The sequence below is a fragment of the Pipistrellus kuhlii genome, unplaced genomic scaffold (assembly GCF_014108245.1).
Source record: "Pipistrellus kuhlii isolate mPipKuh1 unplaced genomic scaffold, mPipKuh1.p scaffold_m20_p_15, whole genome shotgun sequence".
Classification (NCBI taxonomy): Eukaryota; Metazoa; Chordata; class Mammalia; order Chiroptera; family Vespertilionidae; genus Pipistrellus; species Pipistrellus kuhlii.
In genome coordinates this window covers 491,114-508,469 of record NW_023425460.1, presented here as the reverse complement: position 1 = coordinate 508,469, position 17,356 = coordinate 491,114, and the positions used below count along the sequence as shown (strand labels likewise).

The 17,356-nt window shown below is 40.0% G+C and overlaps 1 protein-coding gene across 1 annotated transcript; it reads right to left on the bottom strand.

The window, feature by feature from the left end:
- Positions 1-581: 581 nt before the first annotated feature.
- Positions 582-16,409, bottom strand: ZNF33B (zinc finger protein 33B). The gene is given in 8 exon segments (XM_045581667.1): positions 582-2,117; positions 2,120-2,192; positions 2,194-4,262; positions 11,289-11,384; positions 11,659-11,794; positions 14,455-14,512; positions 15,915-15,988; positions 16,289-16,409. Coding segments are annotated over 7 exon segments (2,568 nt in total). The 5' UTR covers positions 16,289-16,409; the 3' UTR covers positions 582-2,055.
- Between the last annotated feature and the right edge of the window lie 947 nt (positions 16,410-17,356).

Sequence of the window (17,356 nt, the reverse complement as noted above, 5' to 3'; positions counted from 1 at the left end):
TAACAATAAGGATGCACTAGTGTATATACATATACAAAAATTAACTCAAAATAGATCCAAGATCTAAGAGCTGAAACAATGATTACATAGAAGAAAACATGGGTACTAAACTTCTGGACCTTGGTCTTGGAAAGGATTTTATTAATTTGACCCCAAATTCAAGGGATGTAAAGACAAAAATAAGTCAATGGGACAATAACAATAAAAAGCTTTGTTGATCACAAAAGAAACTGCCAACAAAATAAAAAAGTAACCAACCAACCCAGCCAGTGTTGCTCAGTGGCTGAACATAGACCAATGAACCAAGAGGTCATTGGTTCGATTCCTGGTCAGGGCACCTGCCCAGGCTGTGGGCTTGATCCCCAGTAGGGGGTGTGCAAGAGATAGCCAAGGGGTTAAGGCCACTTTTTCATTTCTAACATTAGCAAGTTGTGTCTCCTCTTTTTCTCTGTTAACCTAGTTAGAGGTTTAACAATTTCATTGACTTTCAAAGAACCAGCTTTTGGTTTTATTAATTTTCTTGATAGGTTTTGTCTTCAATTTCACTGATTTCCACTTTGATCCTTATTATTTTTGTTTTGCTTAATTTGTTTTTGTTTCCCAAGGTGGAAGCTTAGACTATCTGTGTAATCTATAACCACTAGATTGTATAATCTTAGATTACTTGTGTAACTTAATGATGTACCTAAGTATACCACCTTTACTCTATCCATCCCTGTTCTAGTCTACTCTGTCCCTACTCCAGGGTCAACCCTCCTACTTATGTAGTCAAAAGTTTCTAAGGGCCCAGTATCTCTCAGACCCCTAAATTTATAGTCCAACTTATACCCCTGAGTGTCATCAAGTCTGTCTTTGGCTTCTCTCCTGTACCCTATCTTGGAGGGTACTGCTAATTGCAGAGGGTTTGGACAAACTTTAGGCTGAAGATTAGAGTAATCACACATGTGCAGTCAAGGCACCCCATGGGTTGAGATGAACTGAATGAGAAAAGAAAGGGGCAATAAGACTAGGACCTAGACCTCCCAATGCATAGAATACATTTTATTTACCATTTTGTTATTTTTAATTTTTTAAGTGGTTGACATTAGCTTTGCAGTCCCACTTTTAAACTATTGCTTCAGGCCCTAAACACATGGGGAATGTACCTGATGTAACCACTACTAAACTAGGAATGCCTATTTCATATTCAAAATTATATTAAGTTCCATTATGCATTTTGAAACACATAGTTTTTATAACGTACCACTTACATACATAAGTCCTGTGAATTCAAAGGATGCTTCACATATACATTTAATGCTATTGCCCTGATTACTCAACTTATCCCTGTTTTCTAAAAGTTTCATATTCAACGGTTGCCAGGATTTGGGTTGCAAAAGGGTATAATTAAAAATAAATAAATAAATAACTTCTTGTGGTAAAATCTTTATTCTTTGTAAACCTGATGAAATACTGATTTCATCTTTCTTTTTTATTTTGTAACTTGACTATGCTGATGATTATTCAAAATGATAAAATTTCATAGAACTTCAAACAAAAACATATAAAGATGGGGAAATCTGAATATGATCTGATTCTGACATAAAAGTAGGGTGGCTTCAATTACTTGAGAACATAATATAGTAAAGTAGGATATAATCATTAGAAGAAGCTTGGGGAAAGGCACAGGAGATTTCTATATACTATTATTGAAACTTCTTGTGATTCTCTTCATTTTGCTATGTCTTTTTTGTTTTGTTTTAAAGATTTACATTATACAATATAAATCTAAACATTACAGTTTATGTCATCAAAACAAAAACACAATTATTATTACTACATTACATCTAAACAAAATTTTCAAACTATATGTCTCAAATTGGCAGATTTCTCCCTAATATAAATCCTGACACAATCTACTTTGATTTTTTGCTAAAAACTTTTATAAAATCAAAAAATCTGTAGGGTTTTATATCAGCAGTTACTTCACATTCAATTAACGTTACTTCTTAACAACACTATCCTCCTTTTGTTGCAGTCTATTAGTTTGTCCAACATTATCACTTTGGAGTAAAATTAGGCTAGTTTGTGGATGAAGGTTACTTTATTCAGAATATCAAGAGAACTTTCTCCACATCTGAACTCTCTGAGTTGTAGTGGGTGCTGAATTGTGGCTCAACATTTCTAATATGCACTTCAATAATAAAATTTTCCTCCCATGTGTGTTCTCTGATGTACAATGAGGTTTGACTTCTGCGAGAAGTATTTTCCACACATGTTACATTCATAGGGCTTCTCCCCTGTGTGTGATCTCTGATGTTTAGCAAGGTCTGATTTTCGGTAAAAAATTTTCCCACAATTTTTACATTGACAAGCCTTCTCTCCTGTGTGAGCCCTGTGATGCACTGTGAGGGATGATTTGTGACTGAATGATTTTCCACATTCATTACATTTATAGGGTTTCTCACCTGTGTGTTTTCTCTGATGTAAAATAAGTCCTGACTTCACACAGAAAGATTTGCCACACTCATTACATTTATAGGGCTTTTCATCTGTATGAGTTCTCTGGTGCACAATTAGAGCTGACTTGTGACAGAAAGCCTTTCCACACTCGCTACATTCATAGGGTTTCTCCCCTATGTGAATTCTGTGGTGCTGAGTCAGCTGTGATTTCTGGCAGAAGCTTTTCCCACATTCACTGCATTCATATGGTTTCTCCCCTGTATGTGTTCTATTATGTTTTGTTAGGTATGATTTATTGTAGAATATTTTCCCACATTCCTGACATTCATAGGGTTTCTCTCCTGTATGTGTTCTATAATGTTGAGAGAGGGTGGACTTATGGCTGAAGAACTTCCCACATTCAGGACATGCAAAGGGTTTCTCCCCTGTGTGAGTTCTCTGATGTACTGTGAGGTCAGACTTCAAGCAGAAGGTTTTTCCACATTTGTAACATTCATAAGGTTTCAACCCAGAATGAATTATCTGATGCCTGGTGAGTACAGACTTTTGGTAAAAAGCTTTACCACATGTATTACATGCATAGGGTTTGTCCCCTATGTGAGTTCTCTGATGTTGTGTGAGATGTGACTTCTGACAGAAAGATTTCCCACACTCAGGGCATGCAAAGGGTTTCTCGCCTGTATGAGTTCGCCGGTGCACAGTGAGATGTGAATTCATACAGAAGAACTTCCCACATTCATAGCATTCATAGGGTTTCAGACCTGTGTGTGTTCTCTGATGTTTAGTGAGGTCTGACTTCTGGTAAAAAGTTTTCCCACATGCATTACATCGATAGGGTTTCTTCCCGGTATGTGTTCTCTGGTGTAATGTGAGGGCTGACTTGTGGCTGAAGGCTTTCTCACATACATTGCATTCATAGGGTTTCTCCCCTGTGTGTGACCTCTGATGTTTAGTGAGGTTTGACTTCTCCCAAAACTTTTTTCCACATTCATTACATTGAAAGCTTTTCTGTCCTGTATGTATCCTCTGATGTCGAGTGAGGTGTGACTTCATCCAGAAAGTTTTCCCACATTCATTACATTCAAAGTGTTTCTCTCCTTTATGAGTTTTCCGAAGTTGTGAGCAGTATAATTTCCTCCTGAAATTATTTCCATTTTCATTATAATCACAGTGTTTCATATATGACCCATGAGACTTTAAAAGTGTAGAATTCACACATAAGGATTTCCCACAAACACTAAATTTATAGTGAGTTTCCTTTAAGGGCATTATCTGATGTAATAAGAAGGATGGGTTCTCACAGGATGTTCTTCTATATTCGTTATATTCACAGTCATTCCCATCTGTGATCTGTCTCTTGTGCATATTAAATATTGCCTTTTCAAAAAAGGTTTCTCGATATGTGTTTAATTCAGAATTTTGCTGCAAAGTTTGAACCTTCTCATGTTGAATAGGGTCCTCATTATGACTGAAAGTTTTCCCATTTTTTAAAAATTCACTTTTCTCTCTAGTATGAGTTTTCTCATGCATAATATTGAATAGTAACTTTCCACTAGCATTAAATTCATCAGTCTTCTTTCCTAAGTAGTTTTTCTTATTAATATTCAATCCTGAAATACAGTTGAAACTTATTCCACATGAGTCATACTGACAGAGTATTTTTCTGGAAGTAAAAAAATCTGTATCCAAGCTATATGGTTTTCGTCTTACAGTACTTTGTTCTTTAATTAGTGTTTTGTTATTCATGAACACCAATTTCCACACGTGGTGAAACTGGTTGTCTTGGCTTCTCTCTGTCATGTAATCAGGTTTCCAGATGTCTAGAAATAAGAAAAATTAATCTTACACATAAATATTAGCACTTTTCTTATGAATGTGACCTATATACAAATGCTTTATGTTGTAGCTGACTTTGATGTCTTGTCCACCATCCAGGGATGAAAATAATTGTAAGTGCATATATTTTTCTATTTTGGGGTATTCGGATGAAAAAATAAATAAATAAAAATAAAAAAGCTTGGAATGGTGGTAGAAGGGAGAGAAAACTAGCTATTAGAACACATTTTTTTCCAATGTCTGAGGAATAATAGCAACTGCTTAAACCTGAATCTTCCAGGTATCCTCCAAAAGAATGATGAGGATCTATATAATGATAGCAAAAAAATTAACTATAGTAACCCATGACTTTAGCATAACTAGGATATACAGAATACTACTAGTGCAATCACCACTAAGTAAGGACATAAATATTCAAATATATAAAATCTATGAAAAAAGTTAGCTGGAGACTATAGCAACCACATGCAAAATAAGAGACAGAATCCTATATAATAAAAGTGTGATATGCTAATTGACCAAATGGCACAATGACCAGTTGCTATGATGTACACTGGTCACCGAGGGCAGATGCTCAATGCAGAAGCTGGCCCTTGGTGATCAGTGCACTCCCACAGGGAAGCACAGCTCAGCCAGAAGCCAGGCTCATGGCTGGTGAGCACAGCAGCGGTGGTGGGAGCCTTTCCCACCTCTGCTGCAGGAGAACAGTAAGGAGTGAGGCGTCTTGGACTGCAACAGCCCCGGATTGCAAGAGGGATGTCTGACTGCCAGCTTAGGCCCAATACCCGGGCCTACGCTAACAGGCAGACATCACCAAAGGGTTTCCAGACTGCTAGAGGGTGCAGGCCAGGCTGAGGGACAACACCCCTCCTCCCCCCAGTGCACAAATCTTGTGCACTGGACCTTTAGTTTAAACATAATTAAGTAAAAATAAAATTGCTCCCAGAAAGAAAAAGTCCCAGGTCAGCGGGAAAATGCTAAAATGATATTTTAATTCTGAGTGATAAGCTAAGACTACTGGGAAATCCAAAAGAGGGAATTAAGGAGATAAGAGATGAATAAAGTGAAGAATAAAACTATAAAACAACAAAATTACCTTAGAAAATAGTATTTAAATTACAAGGAGCTTGTTATGGACAGAATTATGCCCCTCCAAGTCCATATGTTGAAACTCTAATCCCAGATGTGATGGTATTTGGAGATAGGGCCTTTAGGGTGTAATTAAGATTAAATAAGGTCATAAGTGTGGAGCATTAATCCAATAGGAATGGTGTTCTTATTAGAACAAGAAGAAACACCAGAGCTTGCTTGCTCTCCACACGTGCAGAGAAAAGGCCATGTGAGGACATAGAGAGAAGGCACTACTACCTGCAGACCAAGGAGAGAGGCCTCACTAGAAACCAAGCCTGCTAGTATCCTCATTTTGGACATCCAGGCTTGAGAACTGTCAAAGAATAAATTTCTGTTGTTTAAGCCACCCAGTCTGAGGTATTTTATTACAGAAGTCCAAACATAAAAATAAGTAGACAAATAGAAAATACAAAGAGAGAACAGATGTAACTGCAATTTTAATAAGTAAGCATTGGGGAGGGGGGGTCATAAAAGCAAAAAAATGAACAAAAACAAAAGACAAAATAAAGAAGAAAACTGGATAGAAAAAATGTTCTAGATAGAGAAAGCAGTCTGCATTTTTAAAAATTTTAAATGAAATTATATGTATGTATGCATGTATGTATGTACGACTGCAATCCCTAAAAAGAAAACAAAACAATGGAGTAAATCTAGTATTAAAAACAATAATCTAAAAAAACTGTCCAAAAATAAAAGAAGACCTGATCCACATACTCAGAAGGACCAACATGAACCTGGGAAAGCTGAATTGGAACAATCCTCTCTAAAGTATACTTTAATAAAACTACTACACCTTAAAAATTAAGAAAAAGCCCTCTGGGCAAAAACACAAAATTTCAACAAACAAAAATGCAGGTTTGGCAATAGACTTCTGTCACCAATAAACAAAAAAAGGATCACTGGAGCAACATTTTCAAGAAATAAAAAGTAGAAGGCAAGGGTTTTATGTCCAGTCACATTACCCTTTAAGCATCAAAGTATCAGAAAAAGGCAAACTAGGTTAGATATTCAAGAACTTAGGTAATAGTGTAATCATGAAACCTTTTAGAAGAGAATAAACTTCAAGCAACCAAGATTTGATAGAAATCACTGCCCCCCCCACACACACACACAAAAAAAATAGAGTACTGAATATATTTAATTGTAGATGTAGATCTAAGACCAAAATAAAAAGTAGAACAGGACAGAAAATAATATGTGAATGTTACATGTTCTATTGAAGCAAAAATAATGCAACTAAAAAAGCTTTAGGAAGATAAAAAAAAGAGGAAATAAGAATAAGTTCAAAGACAGATGCATAAATAACAGTCTAAAAGTTGTCACTAAAACCTGAAAAATAAATCGAGGTTTAAGTAACAAAGTAAGCAACTAAAGCAAATGTAAGAAATATCAATATAAAAGTAACTACTGGAACAGAAACGTCAAAATCTGCTAACTTTTTTTCTCTAAAAAGAACGAAGACACAAAATAGAAAAATTCAGTAAATGTGATATGTAACAATATGACAGAAGTGAGACTAAACAAGAGTCATATCAATATGACAGAAGTGAGACTAAACAAGAGTCATATCAATAATTGTAAATGGGCTTAACTCACCAATTAAAACAATTTTCACAGACAAAACCCAAATTTATGCCGTAAAGGCTAAACAACCTTATAAAAAATGATTCAAAAAGCCTAAAAACAAAGGAATAAAACATATTGTTTCAAACAAATGAAAACAGAGTAATTTGATGCCAGGAAGAAAAAAGAAACACTTTAAAGTGCTAAAATCCACAACTTTGAATCGATAAATAAGTTATGAGAGTCTAGAGATCAAACAGCATTAATGAAGCAGAACTCAGAGAAGAAAGAAAAATAGAAACACACTAAAAGAAAAAAGACAGATCAAAGCAAAAAGTGATGGGTAGAAAAGACAACTATAATAATACGACATGTATTATTAATCCATATCTAATTTTAAATATCAAAACATAATAAAAACACACAGTAGTTTTATGTCAAGTGCATAGGAAACATTAACAAAAACTGACAGAGATAACATACTCAGGCAATAAAACAGAAATTAATAAGAAAGAATGAGCTTCCCTCTGAGCCTACAAACAACTATCTAGTAATCAGCTCTTTGGTGACAGAGGAACACAAACCAGAGCTGAAGAAGTTCTAAAATAAAAATAAAACTAATAAAAAAGTAAATAAAACTAGAAAACTATGCTCACTATACCTTCCATCACATGTTCAGGAATCAAAAGACTTCATTGTTAACATGAAATCATTGCAAAATTGATGTAAAACTTGAATGCAATCCCCAATCAAATCCCAGCTGCCTTTCTGCAGAAACTAACAAGCTGATCTAAATATTCATGTGAGGGGGTGTGGGGTTCCTCAGGCAACACTGCATCCTGGGCCTTCCAAAAGCGAGGAGCATGGGAAGCTGAGGACTAGGGACATCTTGTTCTGCTCTCCCGGCTTTTGGGCCTTAGAGCAGAGCAGGTGGGCCTCCTAGGATCTGAGCCAAGCCCTGCATGATCTCATTTTGTCTCCCGCCTAATTGCGGGGTGGGGGTGGAACAGCAGTGTCTGCCAGAGAAGCCATTACCAGGGAGACAGACAATCCCCTGAGAGGGAAAAGGATCCTCCCAGTCACAGTACTAAGGAGGCCAAAGCCAGAAAGACACCTGTCATTCAAGCCTGTTTGCTTTCAGATTTGCCAGTGGACATTTCTTCTCAACATTCAGGGAAGCACAGAGACCCTGGGCCCTCTGCCTGGCCTGAGAAAGGTGCAGGGGTAAGAGGCTGGAGATGGGGAGGGCCTCATTTGTCCCCTACCACCTGGGGCCCGGGCCTCAGCTGGGTTGAGTTTCAGAGACCTGTCTTTCTGTTCCCCTTGGGGAGTTCAGGGCAGCTGGGATTGAAGGTGAGGGGAGAAAAGAGACTGATGTGTATTAAAACCTTTCTGTTCCAGCAGCCCCAGGGCTGAGACAGGGATGTGGTCTACAGAATACTTATTTTATTGCCTTAGAGAGTCAGTGGCAGTATTGAGCTTGAAGCCCAGTGTCTGAGCTCTAGGTCCCTTTCTTACACCTGTGTGCCTGCGGCCTGAGCTCTGGGCTTTCCAGCAATAAGTTAGTAAATAAATAAATAAAATCATGTGAAAATTCAAGGAATTGAAAATGATCAAAACAATCTTGATTAAAAGGTATAAAGTTGGAAGATACAGACTTCCCAATTTCAAAATATTGAAAGCTACAGTAATCAAAACAATGCAGGGCCCTGGACAGGCAGCCAGCCCAGCTGGTTAGAGCATCATCCACATTCCAAGGTTGCAGGTTCCATCTCCATGAGGGCACGTACATGAATCAACCAATGAATGCATGAATAAGTGGAACAGCAAACTGATGTTTCTCTCTCCCTTCTCTCTCTCTCAAATCAATAAGTAAAGTTAAAAACCTACAATGACAATGCAGTGCTGGCATAAGTACAGGTCTATGGAATGAAACTGAGAGTCCAAAAAATAAATTCTAATAAATACATTCAGTTCATTTTTAATAAATATGACAACACAATTCAATGGTGAAAATATAGCCTTTTCAGCATGGTGTTGAGGTAACTGGATGTCTACACACAATACAATGAATATAAATCCCTTCCTCACACTATACACAAAATGGGTCACAGACCTAAATGTAAGAACTATTTACTTTTTAAAATATAGGGGTAAATCTTTGTGTCTGTAAGAGAGGGCAGTTGGGGGCATTCAAGCCTGCAGGGAAGGGCAGTTAGGAATGACCAGGCCTGCAGGAGAGGGCAGTTAGGGGAAAACAGGCTGGCAAGGGAGCAGTTAGGCATCAGAGGCTGGCAGGGGAGTAGTTAGGGATATAATCAGGCTGGCAGGCAGAAGTGGTTAGGGGCAATCAGGAAGGCAGACAAGCAAGCAGTTGGGAGCCAGTAGTCCTGGATTGTGAGAGGGATGTCTGACTGCCCGTTTAGGCCCGATCTAGGACATCCCTCAAGGGATCTCAGATTGGAGAGGGTGCAGGCTGGGCTGAAGGACACACACCCCCAGGTACGAATTTCATGCACTAAGTCTCTACTTGTGAATAAAGCTGCGATAAATGTGGTAGTGCATTCATCTCTTCAATATTCTGTTTTCACTTCCTTTGGGTACATCCCAGGAGTTGACTTGTGAATCACAGAGTAAATCTATTTTTTAATTTTTTAGGAACCTCCACACTGTTTTCCATAGAGGCTAAACTGATTCCATTTCCTCCAACAGTGCACAAGAATTCTTTTTCTTACACATTCTTGCAAACACTTGCTACCTCTTGTTTTCTAGATGATAGCCATTACAACAGATGTGATATGATATCTCACTGTGGTTGTGATTTGCATTGCCTTGATGCTTAATGATAATGAGCATCTCTTCGTGTACCTGTGGCCATTTGCGCCACTTTTATAAACTCATTAAGAGACATTTCTTTTCACTAATATACTCTTAGCTCTTAAAAAATGACTGGCGGGAGGTGGGGCGGCAATGGTTGGATAAGGACACATATGTAATACCTTAATCAATAAAGAAAAAGAAAAATTAAAAATAAATCACAAGGAAATACCACGACATGCCCACAAGTGTGGCTTCAAAAATGAGAAAGACACTCCTGATGTACACCAGAATGCAAGACAATTGCTGATGAAAAGGTAAATTATTTCAACCACTTTAAAAATTCATTTGGTAGTTTCTAAAAGTTAAGAAATATGCACATCTAACCTAAGGTTGAGTTAATCCTACTACATACTTTTATCCAAGATAAGAGTTAAGTCCACAAAAGGTATATGTACAAGAATTTTACTCATAATAGAAAAACAGAAAAATGGAAACAACTCAGGTTTCCATCAAAAACGGAGTGGGTAAACAAATGGGGATCTATCATACAGTGAACAGTTATGCAGCTGAATCTTAGACACCACGGTGGCTGAAAGAAGACAGACAAAAAAGTACATCCTGTAAAATTTCATTGGTCTGATATTCAAGGGCAAATGCACCTATGGGTAATAGAGATCAGAACCATGAGCACATCTGGCAGGGAGGGGACTGCCTGGGGAGAGAGAAGAGGGGTCTTCTAGGATGATGAAAATAGCCCATGCTTTTTATTTGGCTGTTGGTCACAGGCATATAAATATATAAAAATTCATTGAGCTATATACTCTAGATTTGTATACTTTATTTTATATGTAAAAATCTCAAAAATAAAAGATATTAAGTAAAAATAAAGAAAATGACTGGCACATAGCATGTACTCAAAAATTATTTGAGAGCCCTAGCCAGTTTAGCTCAGTGGATAGAGCACTTGCCTGCAGACTGAGGGGTCCCAGGTTTGATTCCGGCCAGGGGTGCATGGGTTGAGGGCTCAATATCTGGTGGGGGGCATGCAGGAGGCAACTGATCAATGATTCTCTCTCATTATTGATGTTTCTCTCTTTTCCTCTCCCTTCTTCTCTGAAATCAATATATGTACATATATTTTTTAAATTATTTGAGAAAAAAAATGAGTGTATAAAAGAATGCCTGATAGCAGGAAAGTAGGGCAGTGCAGGTAAACTGAAATTGTTCTGAAAAATATACAGTAACTAAAATAAACAATGTAAAGATGGGCAAAAATTAGAGTAAAATTCAAAAAGTAAATAAAAAAGAAGAACATTTTTTGTGAGAGTGATATCTGGATGTTTGATTCATGAATCAGCATTCTCAGTCATTTCCAAGGATTGGGACCTCTAAAGAGGTATTCTTGAAAAAATATTTCCAAGTTGTCAACCTCCGGATTAACTAAAGGGAAATAACAGATCCCTCGATATCCAGCTGTGCGGTACACACTAACTCACCTGGAAACCTCTGGCTTGGGAATTCCTCCTCCAGTATCCATGGCTCCTCTCCTTGCTCCAACCTGAAGATCACCTCTGGTTTGGTAAAACAATAGCCTGTAAAGTGAAATAATTTTGGACTTGGACCAGGAAGCCTAGACGTCGGGAACACTAAAAGGGGAGGAAGCTTCCAGAGCTGGTTAATGGAGGTGCCATGAAGATTTTACTGGAGAGGTAAACAAATATCTTCCTGGTGCCCACAGGTGGTCAATCAGCATTGATTCCCGAGTTCTAATCGTAACTATCATTAAACTCTATAGATTGTCCCTGTGCCTCATGATTGGGAGGATTTTAAGATGACATTCAGAATTGCCTAGTGAACAGACCTTACCCACTGCGACAAGGTTGCTATAGTTCTCCAACATCACATCTCTGTACAGGGCCCTCTGGGTGGGGTCCAGATGCTGCCACTCCTCCTGGGTGAAGCCCACAGTCACATCCTTAAATGACACTGATGCCTGGAATTTCTGATCAATGTGAAATGTTCAGAATTAGGTAACGTGGAAAAAGATGTATGGAACTAATCCTTAATGTGATTACTGTTCAGAGATAAGCAAAATGGTTTGTATACCTGGGTTGTTGTGTACTTGATCTCCAGTTGAGCGTAGGGAAGGCAACCGACCAATATTTCTCTTTCACATTCATGTTTCTCTCTCTCTCTCTCTCTCTCTCTCTCTCTCTCTCTCTCTCTCTCTCTCTCTCTCTTGCTCTTCCTCACTCTAAGCATGTCCTCAAGTGAGGATTAAAAAAATAATAAAATTATATCCTTTCATCACATCTCTCTTAAAGATTCCAGATGGATTATGGTACTAAATATTAAATCAAATTTGGTATTTTTAGACAAAATACTGCAAAATTTCATTAGGCCCATGAGGTAAGGAAAATAAGAATAAAAAAACTGAAGACACAAAAGGACATATCACAATATAAAAGTTTCAGAAAGCATACCATTAAGTTAAAAGAAAAAAAAATCATACTGAGAAAAGAGAATTCTTACAAAACTCAGTAGAACACCTGAAAAGCCATAAACTTATGACAGTTTCACAACTTCAATGATCAGACACAAGAAAACTAAACAGTGATGTTTTCCATATATTAGTGTAGAAATAATTTTTATATCTGGAGAGGAGGAAAAGTAGTCTTCTAATCAATAGTAATATACCTAGAAAAATTAGTGCCGGGAGCCATAAGGAAAAAGTCCGGTCTCACTTCCTGGTCAGTTCCACTTCCTGGTTGAGCAAGAGGCCAAAAAGCCCAGTTCCACTTCCTGGTTGAGCCAAAAAGCCCACCAAAACTGTTATCCCTCCCACATTGGAATAGTCAACCAGCCAAGAACAGGTACCCACCACCCAGCCAATCACCTTGTGACAACCCTCCCCCCCTTTTCCTACCCCTCCCCTCCCAGTCTGAGAGCTTATAAACCATTGTTCTTGAATAAAATTTTGAGGCTTGATCAGAACCTTGTCTTGCCTCCATTCTTTCTCGATCCTTGTTTGTTTCATTCTCTTAGGTGGTTCCTGCGTACCCCCGTTGTTGCCCCGCGGGTCGGGACAAATTAGAAATCCTCAAATTCTACAATTCAAAAATCTACACTAATAAAAGAGTAAGATGCAAATTGACCTTACCTTCACAACACCCACCACCCAATCAGGAGTAAGTATACAAATTTACCCAACAAAGATTTGCATATGCAGGCACCTAGTGTCTAGGGGCAAGGCAAGACAATTGTGTCCTCACCATGACAACGACACAGACGTTCTGCATCACCCCAGCCACTATAGGCCTCTGGGCAGCGTGGGAAGGCGAAAAGGCAGCTCTGGGCCAGAGTGAAGACAGTGCCAGCAGCCAGGGGAAGGAAGGCCCATTCTTGCACAAGTCTTCATGCATCGGGCCTCTCGTATTAATCATAAGACCCAAGAGCAGTGATTCTCAAACTTAGTAGGTGTCAGCATCCCATGGATGCCCTATTAAAACATGACCACAGGGCCTCGTCCCAGAATTTCATAAGAATCTGCATTTCAAACAAGTTTCCAGATTACGCTGCTGCTTCTGGTCAAAGAATCTCACTTGAGAAGCACTGCTCAAGATTCTGGAGATAAGTCTGCATTTGTGCAAAGAGAATGAAAAGGATGTTCACAGCAACATTATTTATATTACTGAAAAATAGAAATTACTTAAGTGTTTACGAATAAAATAGAATATTTAGAATATAGTGTTGCCATACCATGGTGAGTTGGGGGAAAATGTGTATCTTATATCCATTAAGAAAATTAATATATTTTTAAAGCACCCAAAAACAATAAATTTTATTGTTCAACTATCTACCTATTTCTTCAATGAGATGTAGAGATAAAATAAAAAGACTAATGAACAAGGTTGAAAACTTAGAACTAAAGGAGGGACACAGTGAGAAGACTCCAAAAGAGGGCAGTCAGCAGAGCTGTATGAGAAGAAGACAAAGGAGTCGTTCCAGGAGAAAGTCGTCTGCAGGGTAACATAGCTGTTGTTCAAGATAGATAAGTGCAGTTAAGTCACTAGTGACCTTCGCCTGAGGAGGTTCTAAAAAGTGGAGAGGAAGAGCCAAGGCAGAATGCTATGGGATAAAATTTGACTGTGAAACCCAGAAACATTTACTGGAGAACCTAACTTTTAACCATTTGCTGCATGCCTTACATACACAGTACAACTAAGATTAAATAGTTATGGAGAGTTTTTACAATAGGCATGTAGGCCATTCATTCCTCTAAATATTCTAGGTTTTATGCTAGGAACAAACAAGGCCATCATAAAACTGACTGCTTGAACCACCTCTTGGACCCTTTTGCTTCCAGTGAGGAACAGATTGAGGCACTCATTGTGTCTTGAACAGAACTCACCTGTATCCAAGTGCCTCCCTTTCTACCATGCTTACCAGAAACATCAGAGATACACTTACAAGTCAACCTGGAAACTCTAATATATTTTAACAATGTGTATGAACCTACAGCCAGTGGTGGGGATCTGTTACTTTACCTTTTCGGTGAAGTTTGACTTTTATCTATTACTGGTTTCCCATCTTAACATACGGACTCTTCGAAATCACACAAAGTCTGTTGCAAAATAAAGTGGACACAAGCAAACAACTTACCTGGGACTTGTTCATTTTCTGGTGTTCTTGCAAGAATGTAGGCAACTCTGAAGACATGCTGGGTTACAAGAAGAAGAATGGATCATTAAAGACCTGGCCTGCCTGGCAGCTCCTGACTTCTCCTGCCCTGGGAAGCACACCCAAGCCCCCAGCAGACAGGAGGAATGTCAATATCCCTTTGACCTGCACAAGGTAGAGGGAAATGGTGAAAGACAACCTATTTAGCTCTAATATAATCATACTGGTGCACGGATTCCTGAACATTGAAAGGAAATTAATTAGAAGGTAGCCGGGAGGGTAGGACCAGGAGAGATGGGCCTGACACACCCTAAGCCAACCTTCCTGAGGTCCCTCCCTGTCCTCTCTGGCGTTTGTGAAGTGAACAGAGTCCTTTTGGCAGGTGGGGTCCCTCAGCCTGGCCTGTGGGGATACGGCCAAAACCGGCTCTCTGACATCCCCCCAGGGGTTCTGAAGTTCGAGAGGGCACTCTACAAAGTTGCTGTCTTACAGGGTATGGAACAAAAACATAGGTGTGCAATAAACCAGATTTGGGCCGACAGTGCCCCAGTGACAACATAACCCACAGCTAACGGTAGAATTGTGCAGGGTGGTGAGGAATCAGGCTGTCTCCTCTCTGGTTTCAGGGTGCGTCACCCAAGAACTGCCACTGCCAAGTCACTGCAGCTCAGCAGCTCCTGTGTTGAGTGTCTGCCCCCTGGTGGTTAGTCTGCATCATAGTGACTAGGTGGATGGTTGAACACTTAGCATATTAGCCTTTTATATATATAGATAGTTTGGGGCATAAAATCTTTAGTGAGTTAATATAAATATTTGCTTCCTATAGATTTTTTTTCCCCTGAAAATAAGACATCCTCCAAAAATAAGACCTAGTGCATGGAAAGTTAAGACATCCCCTAAAAATAAGACCTAGTGCAACTTTGGGAGAAAAATTTAATATAAGACACTGTCTTATTTTCAGGGAAACAGGGTAGTTTAAGTCTCCCTTGGTGTTCACAAAAAATTTAAATGACAAACCTGATTAAAATAAATAACACACCTAAGGAAGGAATATTGACCCTTCTCCAAACCTGTGGTGAAGAACACTGAGGGATAAGCTGTTCATTGATGTCCCTTATTACCATTACTAAATTCTCTAGTTAGTGACTCCTAAGAAGGCTATAAAAAGCAGTGCTATTAAGGGAAGGTCTTTGTTTTAATTTATCTTTGTCGTCATTTCTCACGAGGATTTTTTATACAAAACTTCTTTCCCTTGTGTGGAAAAGAAGACAGTAAGTACTAGCTGAGGAGTCCGGAGACCTGGCTTTTAGTCTGCACCGCTAACAAAGCTGTCCTCCTGAATGAGTCACTATCCTTCGGAGGAAAAACGAGGCACAAAGAGCTGGTCCTTGAAACTTCTTCCTGAGTGCCAGTGCAGGTCAGGGCAGCGCCCCAGCACCTACCAGGACGCAGCGATGGGCAGACTGGCCAGCACAGCAGATCCAGAAGGGTACCTGGGACCCAGCAAACTGTCCATCTGCAGAGGAATAACAGAGTTAGCGGCGACAGCGGGAGCCTTTCACCCCACACCCAGCTCCCCAAGGAACACTTCATGCACACGCACACCCTCCTCCCGCAGCACCGCGCCCTCCCCCCGACCAGATGCACCCCTCGCGCCTCCCGGCTCCCATCTCCTGCTCTGCGCAGAGGTGGGTCACGTGGGGGGGTCCAGTTCTGGGTCCCACGGAGACGCTGGTCCTGCCGCCCTGGGGACCATAGCGCTCCTCCCAGGCGCTGCGCGAGCCCTTCAGTCCTCGTCCAAGCCTCCTGCGCTCACCAGGGCTCCCTCCTCAGGGAACACTGGCCCCGAGATCGCAGAGACTCCGGGACCCCAGAACCGCCTCCTGAGCGAGGCCAGAGACAAACAGCAAAAGCAAAAGGCTACGGTGCAGGGGGAGAAGGCGGGCCTAGGCATGCGCAGAAGCCCCGCCGCTGAGCCCGGGCCTCCCGTTGGGTCCGCGCTGCAGCCTCGGGGATGGGCGGGAGTGCCACCTCCGCTGGGGAAGTTTGGGGCGGTCTGGATAGCTCCCTGGTTCCGTCACGGGCTCCCGAAACGTTACGGATAACAGCTAGGTTCTCTGTGCAGCCAGTGTGCAATGCGGACACGAAGCTGTCAAGGAGAGGCCACCTGCGTGCCAATTTCACTTTTTCAAATCCTGGAAGATAGATCCTGGCAATACAGTGGAAGAATCGAATCCAACCCCATCACAGATTGCAGGGCGTGGGGGAGAGTGTGTGTGTGTTTTGGGGGAGGGAAAGCAGCAAGAAAGTTAGTCCATCAAAATCATGCAAGCAATGAACGAAAATTGCAGGTAAATCAAGAAAGAGACACAATCCAAAAGAAAATAAATACCTTTATTCATTTATATAAATACTAGTGGCCCTATGCACCCCTCGCGCCTCCCGGCTCCCATCTCCTGCTCTGCGCAGAGGTGGGTCACGTGGGGGGGGGGGGTCCAGTTCTGGGTCCTTCTGGATCTGCTGTGCTGGCCAGTCTGCCCATCGCTGCGTCCTGGTAGGTGCTGGGGCGCTGCCCTGACCTGCACTGGCACTCAGGAAGAAGTTTCAAGTCCCTTGTGAAAAGGACTAGCCCCCAAAGCTTGTCTGGTGTAATTAGCATATTACGTTTTTATTATTATAAATATTCTTCCCTCTGTGACAAAGTTACTTCACAAATAGAGATATACCCTTTCATAGATCAATATTCTCTGACAAAATTACAATAATAATCTCAACAAATTTTTGTATGTACTTTTTTTCTCTTTGATTTTTAATATATTGTGTAGTATACATAAGTATCCTTAACTTCATTTCAATTAAATAAAAATCTAAATTAACAGCCAGG